Here is a 21,236-nt window from a genome sequence, read left to right on the forward strand (position 1 = left end):
AGATTTACGGGGTTAAGTCTCAAGAGTTTAGAAAAATCATCTGTACATAGAATAGCATTGTGAGAAGAGGAAAAGAAGAAGTGCAAAAAACAACCTGCTCTGTACATATTGTACTCCGCATCCTCAAAATTAGTCTATGCTACTGCCATACTAATTAATGAGGTAGAGGACGAGCAGATAACATACATATATTTATATATATGTGGTTTCTGGGAAACATCATCCGTATAGTGATAAATGATGTGTGACCATATAGAATGTATGTCTGCTGGATCAATTGGATAGACCAAATTGGAGAAGAACCCAACCAAATGAAAAAAACCTAAAATATGACAATGATGTGAATTAAAATACTTTTATTGTAAATACAAATGGGTAAATGGTGGTAAAAGAAACAGTGCACACACACATACCGTATATGAAATAACAATGACAGTGTTGAAATATATACAAGTTAAAATTGCTGCAACCAAGCCAATAACCTTGAGTAGGAATATCTCAGACATGGTAATAATCCATATAACAATCAATAGATGTATTCAGGCCAGGTACACCCTAAAGCACAAATGTGCTTGAAATGGCATACTATAAGTATATCTCTAGGTTAGAATATATAATCATTAATAGGTGGGGGTAATTGTCCAGTGTAACATGGAACCATTAATAGGTGAGCATAGCTTATTTTGCTATCTTCTCACATTTCTTGCCATTAAGATTTTTTTTTGTATCCTGGACAATCCCTTTAAAAGGGTTTTCCCACAATGGTGATACATTTCTGAACTCTGCTGCCCACCAATCACCAGAGCAGGGCCCAAGGTACAGATTTTACTCACTGAAAGGCTACAAAGGAAGAGAAATTTACATGGTTAACAGGGAAATTGAAAGAAGTGGAATGGCCCATGCTCCATTCTAACTCCTCCTCAATGAGTAGGAAGAAATGGTGGCCTAGAATTCAGTTCCTAGTGATTAGTGTTGAGCCACCCCCATAGTGTTCGGGTTCGGTTCGTCGAACACCGGGATGTTCGAGGAACTGTTCGTCGAACACCTTAGAACACCGTCGAACACCGTTAAAACCAATGGCAGGCAAACAAAAACACATAGAAACACATAGAAAACACCTGCAAAGGTGTCCAAAAGCTGACAAACTGCTCAGAAGACACTCTCTTTAAAAAAGCCGGCCGGCAAATTCAGCAGCGGCATACACCGGTACCCGACAATTTAGACAAGAAGGAATAGAGCATCACACATAGATTAGATAGATAGAAACATGTCAGTCACATATATAAGAAGTACAGTGACAGTGTTGCTTACTGCACTTGTCATTTAGTGTAAAGGATTTAGTAAAAAAAATATTAGTGTTTTCATGCACCGTCTCTTTAAAAAAGCCGGCCGGCAATTCAGCAGCGGTACCCGACAATTTAGAACAGAAAGAATAGAGCTTCACACATAGATTAGATAGATAGAAACATGTCAGTCACATTTATAATAAGTACAGCGACAGTGTTGGTTACTGTACTTGTCATTTAGTGTTAAAATAAAGGATTTATTAAAATTGGCGTGGGGTTCCCCGTAATTTTAGGCTCTAGCGGAGGTTAAGCAGACGGCTGGGGCAGAGGTTTGAAGCCTGGGAAGGGGGTAATACCCACGGAGCTTCCCAGGCTACTAATATCAGCCCCCAGCGGAATACCTAGCCTTTACTAGCTATTAAAATGGGGGACCCCCCCAAAAAAAATGACGTGGGGTCCCCCCTATGTTAATAGCTAGCAAAGGCTAGGCAGACAGCTGGGGGCTGATATTAATAGTTCAGGAAGGGTGCCATGAATATTGGCCCCCTCCCAGGCTAGAAACACCAGCCGTCAGCCGCCCCAGAAATGGCGCATCCATAGGATGCGCCAATTCTGGCACTTAGCCTCGCTCTTCCCACTGCCCTGTAGCGGTGGCAGTGGGGTAATAGGGCTGGGGTTGATGTCATCTTATAACGCCTGCTGACATCAAGCCCAGGTTAGTAATGGAGAGGCGTCTATAAGACACCCCCATTACTAACCTCATAGTAAAAGTTAAAAAAAACACAAACACCCAGAATAAAGTCCTTTAATTGAAATAAACACACAATTCTTTATTGTTCTAAATTAAACCATACTTACCATCACGCCCATTCCAGCTGAAGCCAACGATCTCCTGTAATAAAAATAAAATAATAAACCAACATCATCCTTACCTTTCCATGGTTCCCAGGACAACTTCAGCTCTGCTACATCGAGATGACAGGCTGGACCGCAGGAGAAAGCTGCCATCCAGCCTGTCATCCCGCGGACACTGAGAAGCGCAGGCATGCTTGCGCTCCTCAGTGTCTCGCTGTGACGGCATCCAGATGAGCCGAGGTCATGTCCAATGAACTCGGCGCACCTCATACACGTCACTGACAGCGTGGGAAAATTCTCCTGCACTCAGCGCTTCAGCGTGGGAGAATTCTCACGCTGAAGCGCTGAGTGCAGGAGAATTCTCCCACGCTGTCAGTGACGTGCATGAGGTGAGCAAAGATCATTGGACATGAACTCACCTCATGCACGTCACTGACAGCGTGGGAAAATTCTCACGCTGAAGCGCTGTCAGTGACGTGCATGAGGTGAGTTCATGTCCAATGATCTCTGCTCACCTCATGCACGTCACTTACAGCGTGGGAGAATTCTCCTGCACTCAGCATTTCAGCGTGAGAATTTTCCCACGCTGTCAGTGACGTGCATGAGGTGAGCTGAGTTCATTGGACATGACCTCGGCTCATCTTTATGCCGTCACAGCGAGACACTGAGGAGCGCAAGCATGCCTGCGCTTCTCAGTGTCTGCGGGATGACAGGCTGGATGGCAGCGTTCTGCAGCGGTCCAGCCTGTCATCTCGATGTAGCAGAGCTGGAGCCATCCTGGGAACCATGGAAAGGTAAGGATGATGTTGGTTTATTATTTTTCTTTTATTGCAGGAGATCGTTGGCTTCAGCTGGAATGGGCGTGATGGTAAGTATAGTTTAATTTAGAACAATAAAGAATTGTGTGTTTATTTCAATTAAAGGACTTTTTTCTGGGTGTTTGTGTTTTTTTTAAATACTTTACTAGAAATTCATGGCGGTCATGTCTAATACTGGCGTGACCCCATGAATTTTGGGCTTAGGGCCAGCTGATAATACCAAGCTGTCCCTAACCCCTTTATTACCCAGTGAGCCACCGCACCAGGGCCCTGGATGAGTTGGGTACAGCGCCAGAAGATGGCGCTTCTATGAACGCGCCATTTTCCGGGGTGGCTGCGGACTGCAATTTGCAGCGGGGGGGGGGGGGCAGAAAGCTTGGGCCTCCCTGCGCTGCAGATTCCAGCCCCCAGCTGCCTAGTTGTACCTGGCTGGACACAAAAATAGGGCGAAGCCCCACGTATTTTTTTTTTTAATTATTTCATGAAATTCATGAAATAATTTTAAAAAAATTGACGTGGGGCTTCGCACTATATTTGTGTCCAGTCAGGTGCAGCAGGCAGGAACGGGCTGCCCCCAACCACCAGCTGCCTATTTGTACCTGGCCGGACACAACAATATAGGGAAGCCCTTTTTTTCTTAATTATTTCATGAAATAATTTAAAGAAAATTGACGTGGGGCTTCGCCCTGTTTTTGAGTCCAGCCAGGTACAACTAGGCAGCTGGGGGCTGGAATCCGCAGCGCAGGGAGGCCCAAGCTTTCTGGGCCACCCCCGCTGCAAATTGCAGTCTGCAGCCACCCCGGAAAATGGCGCGTTCATAGAAGCGCCATCTTCTGGCGCTGTACCCAACTCATCCAGGGCCCTGATGCGTTGGCTCACTGGATAATAAAGGGGTTAGGGCCAGCTTGGCATTATCAGCTGGCCCTAAGCCCGAAATTCATGGGGTCACGCCAATATTAGACATGACCACCATGAATTTCTAGTAAAGTATTTAAAAAAAACACAACACCCAGAAAAAAGTCCTTTAATTGAAATAAACACACAATTCTTTATTGTTCTAAATTAAACCATACTTACCGTCACGCCCATTCCAGCTGAAGCCAACGATCTCCTGAAATAAAAGAAAAATAATAAAGCAACATCATCCTTACCTTTCCATGGTTCCCAGGACGGCTCCAGCTCTGCTACATCGAGATGACAGGCTGGACCTGCAGAACGCTGCCATCCAGCCTGTCATCCCGCAGACACTGAGAAGCGCAGGCATGCTTGCGCTCCACAGTGTCTCTCTGTGAGGGCATCCAGATGAGCCGAGTTAATGTCCAATGAACTCGGCTCACCTCATGCACGTCACTGACAGCGTGGGAAAATTCTCCTGCACTCAGCGCTTCAGCGTGGGAGAATTCTCACGCTGAAGCGCTGAGTGCAGGAGAATTTTCCCACGCTGTCAGTGACGTGCATGAGGTGAGCTGAGTTCATTGGACATGAGCTCACCTTATGCACGTCACTGACAGCGTGGGAGAATTCTCCTGCACTCAGCGCTTCAGCGTGAGAATTTTCCCACGCTGTCAGTGACGTGCATGAGGTGAGCCGAGTTCATTGGACATGACCTCGGCTCATCTGGATGCCGTCACAGAGAGACGCTGAGGAGCGCAAGCATGCCTGCGCTTCTCAGTGTCCGCGGGATGACAGGCTGGATGGCAGCGTTCTGCTGCGGTCCAGCCTGTCATCTCGATGTAGCAGAGCTGAAGCTGTCGTGGGAACCATGGAAAGGTAAGGATGATGTTGCTTTATTATTTTTCTTTTATTGCAGGGGATCGTTGGCTTCAGCTAGATTGGGCGTGACGGTAAGTATGGTTTAATTTAGAACAATAAAGAATTGTGTCTTTATTTCAATTAAAGGACTTTATTCTGGGTGTTTGTTTTTTTTTAACTTTAACTATGGGGTTAGTAATGGGGGTGTCTTATAGACGCCTCTCCATTACTAACCTGGGCTTGATGTCAGCTGGCATTATAAGCTGACATCAACCCCAGCCCTATTACCCCACTGCCACCGCTACAGGGCAGTGGGAAGAGCGAGGCTAAGTGCCAGAATTGGCGCATCCTATGGATGTGCCATTTCTGGGGCGGCTGACGGCTGGTGTTTCTAGCCTGGGAGGGGGCCAATATTCATGGCACCCTTCCTGGGCTATTAATATCAGCCCCCAGCTGTCTGCCTAGCCTTTGCTAGCTATTAAAATAGGGGGGGCCCCACGTCAATTTTTTGGGGGGTCCCCCATTTTAATAGCTAGTAAAGGCTAGGCATTCAGCTGGGGGCTGATATTAGTAGCCTGGGAAGCTCCATGGGTATTACCCCCTTCCCAGGCTTCAAACATCTGCCCCAGCCGTCTGCTTAACCTCCGCTAGAGCCTAAAATTAAGGGGAACCCCACGCTAATTTTTTTTTAAATAAATCCTTTATTTTAACACTAAATGGCAAGTACAGTAATCAACACTGTCACTGTACTTCTTATATATGTGACTGACATGTTTCTATCTATCTAATCTATGTGTGAAGCTCTATTCTTTCGGTTCTAAATTGTTGGGTACCGGTGTATGCCGCTGCTGAATTGCCGGCTTTTCATGTTTCACTGTGAGCACAGTTCCCATCGATTTGGGCAATCACTCTAATGCCACAACCACCATGGCTGTGGCATTACAGTGAGTGGCAGACAATCCCTGCATGATTGGTGCTCTAAATAGCACCAGACATGCAGGACACGCTTTTGGTGCACGAACAGTTATCGAACATAACCTCGAACAGCCGAATTTTTTGCAAATCGTTCGGGTTCGTCGAACAACTCGAACACCGCCCAAAACAGCTCGAATTTGAGATTGGCGAACAGTTCTAGTCGAACACCGCTCATCTCTACTAGTGATCAACAGAGTTTTCAGTGATCAGACAATTATGTATTATCCTGTTGATAGTTAAAGGTGTTTTTTACCATAATGCACAGTTACCTAAGAAAATATCAGATTATCTACTATAAAGTTCTATCTTGAACTAAAATCTGGTTTGAAAAACTTGGCAAGGATTTTCCAACTGGAAAAGTACTGAGATCCCTTTGCAGAAAGCCACACAATATTATGATGTAATGGAGAAAACTACTGTATAGGTCTGTCTGCTAAACACAACACCATAAACTGTGCTTAGACATTATATTCTGCTTACCTCCCCCAGCTCTTCGTGTGCTTCTTCCATGTAGGAGGTTTCCTTAATGAGTTCAGAAGGTTCAGGATCAATAAAAGAGTCATCCTGCCTTTCTGAAGTGTCACTGTCACTCTCTTCACTTTTACCAAGTCCATCATTGTCAGATTCCTCGTGGTCATGGTCATTCTCCTTATCAGACTTATCAGAATAGGTGTCTTGGTCTTTAAAGTGCTGCCTTTCAATTTCACTGTCATTCAACCTAATCAGACAAAGTGTAATAAAACAGATCAGATCAGCTCTCCACACTGTTAACATGGAGCAATTCATTCAGGAAAAGAAAAATGCACCAGCATGTGTTGTAAAAATGAAGCTGGCTTGGTAGTTCAGAAAGCTGCTCATCTGTAAGAGGTGAACATAACCACTATTCTGATGGAAGGACAAGACAATGATGAAAGATAGGTAAGCATCAGTAGACGAGAATCCGTTAGATATACTACATGGACAAAGATACTGGAACACCCACATAAGCTTTTATGATCTCCTAATCTGAATCTGTATGCAATTAACGTGGAGTTTGTCAATACTTTCCAGTAACAGCTTCTATATGATTTCTGCAAGATGAAGGCGTGTCTGCAGAAATTTTTGCCCATTCGTCCAGAACAGCATTTGTGAGGTCAAATTGATGTTGGCTGAGAGGGCCTGGTCAACAATCTCTGCTGTAGTTTATACCAAAGGTATTAGATGGGCCAGTGAAGTTCTTCCACACCAAACTCATCCAACCACTGGTATGGACTTTGGTTTGTGCTGTAGACCACAGTTCTGCTGGAAAGCAAAAAAGGCCTTCCTCAACCTACTCCCACCAAGTTGGAAGCATATAATTTCTGAAGCTTTAGGATTTCCTTCAATTAGAAAGCTTCGACCAACCCCTGAAAAACAACTCCACTGCATCAGGCAAGTAACGTTCTACTGCCATTCCCCAAACCCAGACTCTTCCATCAGACTTCCAGATAGAGAAGTATGGTTCATCATCCCACAGAACACGTTTCCACCATTCCAGAGTCCAGTGGCAGCATGCTTTACAATACTCCATCCAATGCTTTGGTATTGTTCTTGGTGATGTAAGGCTTGCATGCAGCCACTCAGCCATGTAAAGCCATGTTATGAAGATCCCATTGCAGTTTTTGTGCCGATGTTAATTTAAGAGGACGCTTGGAACTGTGGGGGTATAGAATCAGCAGAGTGTTGGCGACTTTTATGCACTATGGCACTGATTTATCAAAGCATTTATGTAAGAATTTTAAGACTTGGCATTTTCAAGCAAGTTTTACCCAGCTAAGATAAAATGGGCACTGCTTGGTCAGGATTGGGAATGGCAACCCCTGCTTGTCAAATTCATGATGGCTGGCAGGTTCGCTAAGCCACAAATCTTACTTCAGTCCCCAAATGGAGTAATATTGTGACGAGGCACACAAGCATGTGCATGCCTCTTCGCTACCCGCCTGATTCATTAAGAGGCAGGAGCCTCGCACTCCACCCTGGCCCTTCATCAAGACCAAAGTAAAAATCACAAATCTTGGTGACTTGTTACAACGGCAGCATCCTATTACAGGACCACACTACAGTTCAATGACAAACCTGAATTCAATCACTAAGAGCTGAGTCTCAGTACTTCTGTACATATAGAACAGACTGTGTGCACAATGAAAGGATGCAGGCAGACTAACTTACTGGAAGTTCTCATTGCTGTGCAGGTTGTTTGCCCTCAGAAGGCCATAAAAGTTGACATGACTGTTCTCCCCAGAGGAATTCAGGTCATGCTCTTTACCTTCCCTGATCATGGTGCGTTTCAACAGACTGGAGCATTTCAGAGCCAGCTCTAGAGCATCCATCCAGCACCGACCTAGTATGGAAAGAGATTTACATGAGGTCATTGTAAGAATGTGAAAAATGATCTTGTGTCACATATTACTCTGTGGTTGTACTAGCCACAGGGTTGCTGCCAAACCAAAAACAAAATGAGAAAACTTTTGGTTTCTTAAAAAAAACACCTTTATTTTTGTCAAAAATTCACAAAGGTATTAAACAAGATTTCTAATTGATACATTATGAAAATTATAGCTACTATTTGATATAAGAGGCAAACCTACATATACTCTGATATTGACGAAAGGTCATGAACATCAAATTGGTGGGGGTTTGAGACCTGACACCACCACTGATCAGCTTCAGCTGTCATCAGCTCTGGTGGCCGCCAGATGTAAACAGTGTATGGAGCAGAAAGACGGATTTTGGTAAGACCTTACCTGTAAAATCCTTTTCAGCGAAGGAAGGAAGGGAGACACAGTCATTACTAGTGGGTAGGTGGAGCCCACATAGGATAGAACACCTCAGATTAAAAAAGAGTGTTGTCCGGCCCCTCCAGCTTGGGCTCCTCCTACTCCAGCTCTCCAGTCCGTACACAAGCTAAGGAAGAGCAAATATCACCAGCGGAGCAACATAACCCCTTCTGAAGAACTTCAGAGAAAAAACAAGAGACAGGTTATGCATATAACAGAAAAACCACACAGTCCCAGGTACTACTCACTGGACCTGACCACTGCGATGAGCTGGCAATGCTGGAACAGAGCCTTAGCGCGCCGACCTCAGCCCAGATAATCGCTATCAGAGAAGGGTCACGCTGCATCTGAAAACACAACAACATACTTCTGCCATGGGAGGGAGCGGTGTCTCCCTTCCTTCCTTCGCTGAAAAGGATTTTACAGGTAAGGTCTTACCAAAATCCGTCTTTCAGCAGCAGATGGAAGGAAGGGAGACACAGTCATTACTAGTGTGACGTCCCAAAGCAGTCCAAAAATTAAGGGTGGGAAAAAACCAACAGAGGCAGAATCCCAACAACCTAGAAAAATGCGCAACTAGCGCTAAATACAAGTTAACGATAACTTAAACTACAGCCGCCTGCAGGACCCTACGTCCTAAGGCTGCATCAGCGGAAGCACTGACGTCCACCTTATAAAACTTTGTAAAAGTGTGGACGGAGCGCCAGGTAGCCGCCCGGCAGAGTTGAGCTGCCGAGGCCCCTTGATGAAAAGCCCACGACGAACCCACAGCTCTCGTGGAGTGAGCTCGAATCTTAATTGGACAAGATTCGCCCTTGAGTCGGTAAGCCTCTAAAATGGCCGACCGAATCCATCGAGCTATAGTGTCCTTGGAAGCTCGTTGACCACGCCGACGACCTGCTGGAATCACAAACAGAGAGTCCGATTTCCGAAAACCTTGAGTAATAGACAAATAGAACTTCAAAGCCCGCACTAAATCCAATGAGTGCAAGGCCCGTTCCTTCGCATTCCTCGGTTCCGGACAGAGCGAGGGCAACACAATATCCTGGTTAACATGAAATTGTGACACCACCTTAGGTAGAAAGTCGCCCCGTGTGCGAAGCACCACGCGATCCGGGAGAAACTCCAGAAAAGGAGGCGAGCAAGAAAGAGCCGCCAGTTCAGAAACCCTTCTCAAAGAGGTGACTGCCACTAAAAAGGCAACCTTCCAAGAAAGCAAAGAAAGGCTAACGGAGTCCATAGGCTCAAAAGGCCCATGTTGAAGAGCCTCCAAGACCAGATTGAGCCGCCAAGGGGACACAAGCGCCTTCCGCGGCGGAAACTGACGGGTTACCCCGCGAAAAAAGGAACGAACGTCCCTACGCGAGGCGATAGCCTTCCGAAACAGCAAGGACAAAGCAGAAACCTGACCCCTCAGAGTGCTAACTGCCAAACCCTTGTCCAGGCCATACTGCAAAAAGGCCAACAAATTGGGAATGGAAAAAATCCTCGGGTTCCTTGAAGAACCCGAACACCATGAAAAGAAGGCCTCCCAAGTCTTGTGATAGATCCTAGTAGTGGCAGGACCCCTGGCAGCTCGCAGAGTGGCAATGACTTTGGCTGAAAAACCTTGACGAGTCAAGATTTCGGTCTCAAGAGCCACGCCGTCAAACGCAGAGACTTCAGGTCCGGATGACGAACGGGCCCTTGGGTTAACAGGTCCGGGCGAAGAGGAAGTGGAGGCGCAGCTAGAAGCGACACCAGCGTCGAGAACCACGTCCTCCTTGGCCAGTCTGGGGCTACTAACATAGCCGGGACTCTTTCCAGTCTGATCCGACGCAACACCAGAGGAAGTAAGGATATCGGCGGGAACACATAGATTAGCTCGAATTGGTCCCACCGAGCCACCAGAGCATCCACCGCCACAGCCTTCGGGTCCTTGTACCTGGACATGAACGTCGGTAACTTGGTGTTGAACCTTGATGCCATCAAATCCACTTGAGGAGTTCCCCAATGGGAGCACAGCTGTGCAAAAATTTCTGGGTGAAGACTCCATTCTCCGGGATCCGCCTTCTCGCGACTGAGGAAGTCCGCCGTGATATTCTGAACTCCCGGAATGTGAATCGCAGAGATGGCTGGCACCTTGGCCTCGGCCCATACCAGGATCCGAGACACTTCCATCATGAGCCTGGAGCTCCTCGTTCCACCTTGATGGTTGATATACGCGACCGCCGTCGCGTTGTCTGTCTGCACTCGGACTGGCAGACCGTTTAAAGGGACCGTCCAGTGTTGGAGGCAAAGGAAAATGGCCCTCAATTCCAGGATGTTGATCGGCAGGACAGACTCTTCCGACGACCATACTCCCTGAATCCAGAGATCGTTCCAGACACCCCCCCAGCCTGACAGGCTGGCATCGGTGGTTATGACCGACCACCTCGGAAGGAGGAAGGACTTCCCCAGGGATAACGCTTCCGGACGTAACCACCATTCTAGAGATTCTCGCACCCTGTGGGAGATGATGACACTGCGATCCAGCGAAGCCTGTGATCGATCCCAACGGTTCAGAATGAGCATTTGGAGAGTCCTGGAATGAAATTGGGCAAACGGAAGTGCCTCCATTGACGCCACCATCAAACCCAAAAGGCGCATACACCTTCGAAGGGACATTGCTGTCGAAGACTTCATAACCTGTACATGTCGAAGAAGACTTGCTTGCTTGTCTGGAGGCAGGGACACCACTGCTCGTACCGTGTCGAAATGCATCCCCAAAAGCAGGATTGACTGCGACGGTTCCAGAGACGACTTCTTCCAATTGACCAGCCACCCGAAGTCCTCCAGGAGCTGAAGGGATAGATTGCGAGCCGTCACCGCCTCCTCCTTTGAGGACGCCACAATCAAAAGGTCGTCCAGGTAGGGAAGAACCGTAACCCCCTGTCTTCGAAGGATCGCCATGAGAGGTGCCAGAATTTTTGTAAAAACTCTGGGCGCCGAGGCCAACCCGAATGGTAGGGCCACAAACTGGAAATGGTCCTGACCTATGGCAAAACGAAGGAAGCGTTGGTGGGCCCTTCCGACGGGAACATGCAAATAAGCGTCGTGAATGTCGATTGTGCCGATTCAATCTTTTGAGATCCAGAATGGGGCGAAATTTGTCCTCCTTTTTGGGGACCACAAAGAGGTTTGAATAAAACCCTCTTCCCCGGTCCTCCGGCGGAACCGGTACCACCACACCCTTCAGCAGAAGGGAATCGACCTCCTGCCGTAGAGCGGCAACTAGCTCGGGCTCTGACGGAATGCGAGATCGGCAAAATCTGTCCGGGGGTCGAGAAAGAAACTCTATGAAGTAGCCTGCTGACACAACCCGCGTCACCCAGGCGTCCGAAACGCGGGACGCCCAAGTCGATTCGAATTGGAGCAGGCGACCCCCCACTCGAGAGCCCTCCAGTGAAAACCTGGCGTCAGTCCGCCTTAGCGGGCTTTTTGTCAGCTTCCCGCTTGTCTTGACGGAAGCTCTGTTTCCAGGGAGTGCGGGATTTCTGAGAAGCCTTTTTTCCTGAAAAAGAGGGACGACCCGATCCCCAAGAGGGCTGACCGGACCGTCCCCTGGACCGAAAGGGCCGCCGACTACTACCGGCACTAGGCCTGCCCGACGCAGAAGCCACAGTTCTTCGCTGTGGTAAGGCCGCTTCTTTCACCTTTGCCTTGACAATCAGCTCCGTGAGGTCAGATCCAAATAACTGACCACCCTTGTAAGCTAAAGATAGCAAACCTTGCTTGGAAACCGCGTCCCCGGTCCACTGTCTGAGCCACAGTGCTCTTCTGACTGTGACCGCCGAGGATTGCGCCCTGGACAGCAGTGACGCGGTATCCAAACCTGCATCACTGCCATATCGGGCCGCATCCTCCAACAACTTGAAAAACCCATCCACCTCGGATAGCGGGGATCCATCCTGCCACGCCGTCGGTAGACGGTCCAACCAGCTTAGGGAAGCTTTACAAGCACACATGGATCCTAGCACCGCTCTGAATCCATGACCCGCGGCCTCGTAGATGGATTTCGCCGCCATCTCCGTTTTTCTGTCCAGCGGATCCTGCAGACTCGCCTTCCCTTTAACAGGCAGTAATGAGGATTTGCTAAGCTGGGATAAAGGGACATCCACTTCAGGAGAAGGAATCCAATTAACACAGGCGTTCCTTCTCCACTGCCCCATTAAGCTCATCCAGAGATGGTAATGCCAAGCGCGACCTATGCGACTCCTGAAACATCCGGGCCGACTTACCAGGACGTCTAGTTACCTCCTCCGGAAACTGTAACGCCTCCCTCATGGCTCCAATAAAAGCCTCTGCACGGCCCAAAAAAGAGGCAGAGTGCCCCTGCCGATCCTCCTTATCCGAATCGGACATCTCCCCATCTGAGCTTGAAGGGGAACCCTCCATAACAGAGATCTCCGAGTCGCTGCGCGGGGAGGGCAGTACCGGCCTGTGGCGCTTCCTGCCATGAGAGGATCTAGCTGACACCCAATAACCTAGAAGGTCAGACAGGCCATCAATAGAACGAGTGAGGGCCTCCATTTTGACCACTGCCCCATCACCGAAACCCCCGACCGCTGCGCTTGACGCCGTCGAGGACTCCTGCGTGTCAGACACGCGAGACTGATCCTGTAGCGGACCTTGACATGCCCTCACACAGTATATGGCAGGTTAAACCTGTCAGTAAGTAGGACAGTGTGGTTTCTTAAAAGAAAGCTGAAGGGTTAAAGTTCTTAAATAGAGAGCTACCCCAGCTGACCCCCAATTAAGGGATAACCGCCTAATAAGGGGTTAATGTCGCAGACTCCCCACAACCTCTGTGAAATGAAAAGGATGTGCGAGCCCCAGACAAAAAAAGGAACCTCTATATGAGGTAATAGCTGCAGGACAGCACAGTCTGCCACCTTATTGTGCCTCAGAAAGGTGCCCTGCGCTGAGGGGGTGAGGGGTTAAGCTTCTGCCCTGACAGGCAGAAGCGACTCACCCAGCTGGCCGCGGTGCAGTGTTCCTTCGGTCTGTCGGGAGGAGAGGAGAGTGAGGAGCCCGATGGAAGCCGTTCAGTAATGGCCGCCGCGCTGTGAGGAGAGAGAAGCCGGAAGAGGAGGGGCAGGAGAAAACGCGCGCTCAGAGCGCTTCCTGCCCGCGAAAGACCGGGAAGGCGCGAAGCCACGCCCCCCGCCGGCTTAAAAAAAAAAAAGCACGCGCGACTCCTCCGCTCTCCGCTCCTGCCCCGCTTCCATGTCCTGCAGGCATCCACCTGCGGACAAAAAAACACAAGTCACCACCTGAAGACATGTAGCAGCGGCTGCCGCAGCAGCCGCTGAAGCACTCAAAACACATTAACATGCTGAGTACTCACCCAGCTGAGCGCCACAGGGACCCCCAGGGATTTGTGGCGCTGTGCCCAAGCTTCCCCCCAGGGCGGAGAACGCAGTGACCCCAGATGCGCGGTTTGCGTCCCCGCCAGGGAAGCATCCCTCATCCCCCGGGGCCGGCAGGGTTCTGCAGGGACCTCTCTCAAAGGGTAATGCAGATCCGCCAAGGGAGGGGTGGGGGTCCAGCAGCGCTGAGACCCCTGAGACCTCAAGACCACGGGGGTCCAAGTCTCTGTCCGATAAAAATAAAAAAATTTTCTGAGGAGCTGCTTCCAGCAGCGACCATCCTCTGTGACCTCAAATTTTCGACTGGAGAGCTGGAGTAGGAGGAGCCCAAGCTGGAGGGGCCGGACAACACTCTTTTTTAATCTGAGGTGTTCTATCCTATGTGGGCTCCGCCTACCCACTAGTAATGACTGTGTCTCCCTTCCTTCCATCTGCTGCTGAAACTGGGATCTAAGGGGTAACGTTTCTCCTTGTGGAGAGTGACAAGCTAGGCCTGGCATGTCAGAGTGAGGAGACTTATACACCATGCATTCTCCTCTGGGAAATTAAATATGCAAATTGTCTCTTCAGAGAGGAAGAGGACTAGAACTCTAGTGCCTCCTACTGGAAGTAGCAATCCTAAAAGTCCATATCGAACCTTTAACAAGCCTTGCCATATGACTTAGTATATAATGCCATTAATTTTCACAGCGGTTTACAGACATCGCCACAGAGCAGTAGAAAGCAAGTCTTCTTCTACATTCAACTGCCTAACATTATAAAGGACAATATCGGCAAAGAGTTTGTATGTTCTCCCCATGCTTGCGTGGGTTTTCGCCGGGTACTCTGCTTTCCTCGAAACACATACTGATAGGGAATTTACCTTTTGAGCCACAATGGGGAAAGTGATTACAGTAGAAAAAGGTTTCTGTTAGAGCCAACTCCCTTCATTATCAAAGAAACCTGGCAAACAATTTCCAGTCAATAGGCAAGTAGAGTTTGCAATAATGAAAGTAGGAAATCTGACAGGACACCAAAAAGAAGAATAAAGCATGGCTTAATGTTTTAGCTAAACTCCACTGAAAATGTTCATTCCTGCGTTTTCCTACTCAATATATCAATCTTAGGCAGGGCTGTGGAGTCTGAGTCGTGGAGTCGGTATAAAATAGACCGACTCCTAAAATATATAATAAACTGGGTACAGTAGTACAATGCAGGATGTGCTGGAAATGCTTTCATAAGAATTTGGGAAAGTTATGAAATTATAATTATTTATTATTATAGCGCCATTTATTCCATGGCGCTTTACATGTGAGAAAGAAGTATACATAGCGAAAACAATTACAATAATCTTGAACAAAATGTGACGGCGACTGGTACAGGAGGAGTGAGGACCCTGCCCGCGAGGGCTCACAATCTACAAGGGATGGGTGAGGATACAGTAGGTGAGGGTAGGGATGGTATGATGGAGTGGTGGTTAAGTCCTATAAATGTCTGTTCTGTTCCTGATCTAAGGATCTGGGCTTTTAGCTGAGATGAATCTGTGCTGCACTTTATGTACACGCTCAGTAGTGAGGCCGTGCTGTGGAGTCGGAGTTGTGGAGTCGGAAGTCAGGGAAATTGGCAACTCTTAGTAGGATCCATTAAAGAGAAGTTGTCAGCAGATTTTTGCCACCTAATCTGAGAGCAGCGTAATGTAAAGGCAGAGACCCTGATTCCAGTGATCGGTCACTTATTGGGCTTGTGATTTGATAAAATCACTGAAATCACTAGCAGACTAGTAAACCTACTGCCAGGTAGTCAAGCACATTCATGAGCTCTGTATAACCCCGCCCCCTACACGGATTGGCAGCTTTCTGTGTACAGTGTACATGGGCAGAAGGCTTCCAATCAGTGGTTTGGCGGGGTTATACAGAGTTCAATATCCAGAGAACTGCTAGATCTGCAGCAGATACATCAGTGATATCAAAATGACAGCAAGCAGCTCCCTGGAATCAGGGTCTATGCCCCTACATTATGCTGCTCTCAGATGGGGTAGAAAAACATGGTGACAGATTTTTCCCTGTAAGAGGAGATATGGAGAATTATCTGTAGTCCACTTATATTGTAAATCAGCTTTAGATGTTCCTTAGCTTGTCTGAGCTGTGAATAGCAAGTTTGGTCATTTGATATTAGGCAGAAGTTTGGGACTAAATAAACTTTCTATTTTCATGACCCCTTGTTATAAAGGAAATGATCTGGCGGTTTATGGTGATTGTATCCATTTGTGAAGCAGTAGATAATGATGATTTGTATTACACAATGCACAAGGAGAATGCGGCGCGCTGGCCGGCCTGATAACTGTAGACACGTGCTGTTTCCGTACATTTGCACAGTAATGCACTGTCCTGGCATAAGTAGCTTCTCCAGCCATCTCCATAAAGAGTAAGATAGTGTCTGTGTCACTGAAATAGTACTGTAGGTCGGTTCCCTGACACAATGCAGTACCCACCAAACAGAAATGTAAAAAGTGTCAATGAAGCGGGTCCGATTTATTAGTGGAGGTGTACGATTGCTGGGGTGGAATTCTATTTTACTCCCACAGGGCAGGGACAAGGCTAGAAATACCACTCCTATTAATACCGATATACTAAGAGGCCATGAAAATTGTGCACTATTTCTTTTCTGAAGCATGAATTACTGGGATGTATTAAGCAGATTCCATTCATGAAAGTGACATACCATCTGTAATATATATGCTCATTTATGGAGATGTCCATTACATAAGTAAACCAAGATCCTGCCAAAGGATTTATTATTATTATCACAGCCAGTATCTTATGGCCAAAGTCAATCTCCTAAAATCACAACTGGGTTGCAAAAATAATGTGAAATTCATGGAAGCTGCCCTGCTCTATTGTTGAATCCCTCTTTCTAACAACAGTATTACAATGTACAGGGTGGGCTATTTATATGGATACTCCTAAATGAAATGGGAATGGTTGGTGATATCAACTTCCTGTTTGTGGCACATTAGTATATGGGAGGGGGAAAACTTTTCCAGATGGGTGGTGACCATGGCAGCCATTTTGAAGTTGGCCATTTTGGATCCAATTTTATTTTTTTGAATGGGAAGAGGGTCATGTGACACATCAAACGTATTGAGAATTTCATAAGAAAAACAACGGTGTGCTTGGTTTTAAAGTAACTTTATTCTTTCATGAGTTATTTACAAGTTTATGACCACTTATAAAATGTATTCAAAGTGCTGCCCATTGTGTTGGATTGTCAATGCAACCCTCTTCTCCCACTCTTGACACACTGATAGCAACACTGCAGAAGAAATGCTAGCACAGGCTTCCAGTATCCGTTGTTTCAGATGCTGCACATCTCGTATCTTCACAGCATAGACAATTGCCTTCAGATGACCCCAAAGATAAAAGTCTAAGGGGGTCAGATTGGGAGACCTTGGTGGCCATTCAACTGGCCCAAGACGACCAATCCACTTTCCAGGAAACTGTTCATGTAGGAATGCTTGGACCTGACACCCATAATGTGGTGGTGCACCATCTTGCTGGAAAAACTCAGGGAACGTGCCATCTTTAGTGCAATCAATAAAAACATCAGCTCGGTGCGTAAAAAAATAAGCCATAGCCCAGCCCCAGATCACGAAACATGGAAATGCTATAGGTCTCGGAAAATGGCAACGTAAGCAAATTTTTTTCCTTACAAATTTTTTTTTTTTTTTTTTTCACCGCCTAAATAAAAAAGAACCTATACATGTTTGGTATCTGCAAACTCCTACTGACCTGGAGAATCATATTTCCAGGTCATTTAGTGAACATAAATAAATAAAAAAAAAAAAAACAATTGGGGAATTGCACTTTTTTTTGCAGTTTTGCTGCACTTGTAATTATTTCCCCATTTTCCAATACAGTATATGATAAAAAACAATGTTGTCATTCAAAAGTACAACTCGTCCCGAAAAAAAAAACAAGCCCTCACACAGCTATATTGACGTAAAAATAAAAAAAATATGGCTCTGGGAAGAAGGGCAGGAAATAACGAAAAAGCAAAAATGGAAAATCTCAAGGTCATAAAGGGGTTAAGGGGACTTGTTAGAAGAATGAACCCTCCTTAGCTGCCTGTATGAGCATGCAGGTCATAGAAAGTTGAACAAAATGATACCTTGATATCTGCGATCCGATGTCTTATTCCAGAGAAATCTATGTTTTTCTTAATATTTAAATGAGCTGTTAAGATCTATGGGCCGGACACAGATCTACCAAGTGTGTCAATTTTTTTTTTTTTTTAAAGAATAAACAGCATGGTTTTGTAATACTGTAAACCTAATTTAGGCACTGATTCTCATAGGACATAGCACTGCTTACCATCTGACTCCGAGGCAGCTCGAATAATCAAATAACTGCTTGGTAATGGCTGAGTAATGGATCCTACTCCTTCACCTTTAGGACCCTTGGAAAAAAGAACAATGATATCCAGTGTTAAACATGAAACTTGAGTTACCACAAATTTGTTAAGGTTATCACCTGTACATACGGCTCACCTTAACAGCCCAGATTGACTGCTCCAATGGGTGGAAGAGTTTGAAGCAGAAGCCATCTTTCTTAGAGGGCCTTTCAATGATCTCACAAGCATTCAGCAGAACTGTGCCTACCCACTGTCCATTTTTAGGGGTTTTGTAGATCAAAAGGACTCCTGGCTTTAATACACACCACAGTTTCGTCCAGCTTTTTAACGTTCCCCTAATCTACATGAAGACATACGTCAGGATGATTAGACTGAAATAAGTTAAACTGCATATATCGAATCACAAATGTGGTATATATGTATTTTGACACAGAGCAATATTAAATATTCATTAAATAAAATACTAGGAAGTGTAGTAAAATGGCTTGTCCGGTTTCACCTTGAGCCAATCTGACATGACAATAACAGACGGATCTGTGATTGTGCTGAGTAACTCTTTCGTAGCCCTCTTTTTCTCCTCCCTATAATTTTTCTTTTGCACCTGGAAGAATAGACAAAAATATGCAGATGTGAACAAATCCAAAGAAAGTCAAATAAATGGTAAAAAATACAAAAAAAACACATTTATCCATATGGATTTGATGAACAAAAAAAATAAATAGACTACCATACATTATAAATAACAGTGTCCAGAAATGAAACACCACAAGTATGCCCACCACAGCCAGTGAAACTGCTGGAAAAGTAAATTGCAGGGAGCAGGAATTCACAATGGTTGACTCAGCTTTGCTAGCACCAATACAGTCCACCTATTAACTCCTCTGCAACCCCGGCAGCCTGAAGAAGGTCAGGAATACTCCTGTTACATATCTCTGACTAATAAAACAAATGGTGTGAAAATAGCCGTACCTTCAAGTGGCCATACTGCAACATATAACTTACCTTAAGAGACTCTTTTTTTGTAAGTTTGCTGGAGGCTGCAGCAATGTCCTTTTCAGATCCATTGTATAATTTAGACTCAGACTACAAATAATAACATAAAAAGCTTTCATTATTTGCATCAACATTAATTTTCTCATTTCCCTGTGTCATATTCATAAGGTTCTAGGATGCAGAGATATTAGGGGTTGCTATGTGGGATCCTTTCACGTTAGAGACTCTATAGCAATCTCCACACCTTGCTGTGATGTCCAGGGACCATAGAGGGCACCAGTGATTTTCTCTTAATGGGAATCTGTCAGCACCCCTACCTTTTTATATGTGCATTTTACTTAGAAAAACAGAGTAATTACACATGCAGCAATTTTTGTGAAAAAGTATAAATCCATTTATTTTACATATATGCTGACAAACAATTAAAAACAACAGTTATTTAACAGGCAGTGAACCGTAGTAAATGATGAACCGATTAATTGGGGTGGTTTGCAGGTTTACAAGTGTATATCCTGAGTGGCATTAATATCAATCAAATCACATTGCAGTAAACAGTTTAACACCAGTCTTTTTAGTGATCAGAAGGGCTTTATCTTCCCCTCTCCACGGGAGGTAGCTAACAGCAGGCAGAGAAAACACAACAAGTCACAGTTTAACAGCACGCCATTATATACATATCTCAGTCTTTTTATATGTGCATGTAGCACTTTCACAGACTAGACCAGCAATACCTTAACAAGGCCAGTCCATCCCTCTGTTACTACAAAATCAGCGTTTGAATTCCTATGCAAATGAGGCTGAAGAGCTATCTGTAGATCTGAGGCCTCTGTCACTCCAGCTCTATTCCCCACCCCACGCCGCCTTCTCCTGCTGCTTGACTGAAGAACACTGTAATGTGTGACTTCAGGCAAGAGTACAGCCAGTAATGCAGGAAGAGGTGGTGCCGAGTGGGGAATAGAGCCGGAGTGACATAGGCTCCAGATCTACAAATAGCTCTTCAGCCTCATTTGCATAACATTTCAAACGCGCATTTCTCAGTAACAGAAGAACAGACTGGCCATGGAAAAGTTTTGCTGGACTTGTCTTTGAAAGAGCTAAATGCACATATAAATAATTTGGGTTGTAAAATTATGCTGACAGATTTCCCTTAAAGGGACTCTACCAGCACAGAATGACTGTTCCAACCAAGTACAGCCACTCGGTGCATCATGGCGAGGCCACACATTTAAGTGCACCTTCCCACCTGCTTGGTTTCCATCCATCCCTACCCTTCTCTGGCTCTGTGAAGCCAGAGCTGTCAATCAAAAAGGGGGGTGGAGGTAGAGGGAAAACAAGCAGGTGTGAAGGTGTATATAAATGATTGGCCCCGCCATGAAGCACCGAGAGGCGGGACTTAGATTGAACAGTCATCTTGTGCTGACAGTCCCTTTAAAAGGTGAATTTAGGAGAAGAGAGAATACACAGGCGACCTTGTGTGACTGTTGTCACAGGTAGGTGCAGAAGCAGATGACACCGATTTTACAGTGAGAACCCTACTAAATAACAACTTTGATCTCCGTTTCTTGGACTCTTAAGAATAGGGGTACTGCATCTATAATTAAAATTTCAAGGATGACAAAGTTATCCAAATTCCCATGTTGCCTTTATCTGCTTGTTTACATACCGAGAATGTCTTCCTGAAATCTATTCACAACTTAACAGTCCATATTAGTTTTTACTACCATTAGTTAGCATATTTCTACATTTAAATTCTGCCATTGATGGCGACATATCTTTACACAATAACTATTTACAGGAGAATAACTACATATATTCATTCATATTGTGCAATGTTGCGTATGGACTGATTACGTTTGGGTCCACTGAGCACAGTAACCATCTCATTTTACAAGCTGGACCTGACAGCCCCCGAGGAGACAAATCCTCAAAGATACAGCAAACTATGCAACCTTATCCACATATACAGAATAACCATGTACAAAT

General features: G+C 45.9%; 1 protein-coding gene across 10 annotated transcripts in view; it reads right to left on the reverse strand.

Annotated features, from left to right (window-relative positions):
* Positions 1 to 21,236, reverse strand: part of OSBPL8 (oxysterol binding protein like 8) — a 287,476-nt gene that overhangs the window by 27,943 nt on the left and 238,297 nt on the right. For all 10 annotated transcript variants that reach the window (XM_073651822.1, XM_073651823.1, XM_073651820.1 and 7 more), the window contains 6 exons: positions 19,263 to 19,343; positions 18,760 to 18,861; positions 18,397 to 18,600; positions 18,221 to 18,305; positions 7,874 to 8,045; positions 6,167 to 6,404 (listed from right to left, as the gene is read on the reverse strand). In XM_073651822.1, the coding sequence (XP_073507923.1) occupies positions 6,167 to 6,404; positions 7,874 to 8,045; positions 18,221 to 18,305; positions 18,397 to 18,600; positions 18,760 to 18,861; positions 19,263 to 19,343 (882 nt within the window). The remainder of the gene's footprint in view (positions 1 to 6,166; positions 6,405 to 7,873; positions 8,046 to 18,220; positions 18,306 to 18,396; positions 18,601 to 18,759; positions 18,862 to 19,262; positions 19,344 to 21,236) is intronic.

This window comes from Phyllobates terribilis, unplaced genomic scaffold (assembly GCF_046119375.1).
Source record: "Phyllobates terribilis strain yellow unplaced genomic scaffold, ASM4611937v1 Scaffold_11__3_contigs__length_659146591, whole genome shotgun sequence".
NCBI lineage: Eukaryota > Metazoa > Chordata > Amphibia > Anura > Dendrobatidae > Phyllobates > Phyllobates terribilis.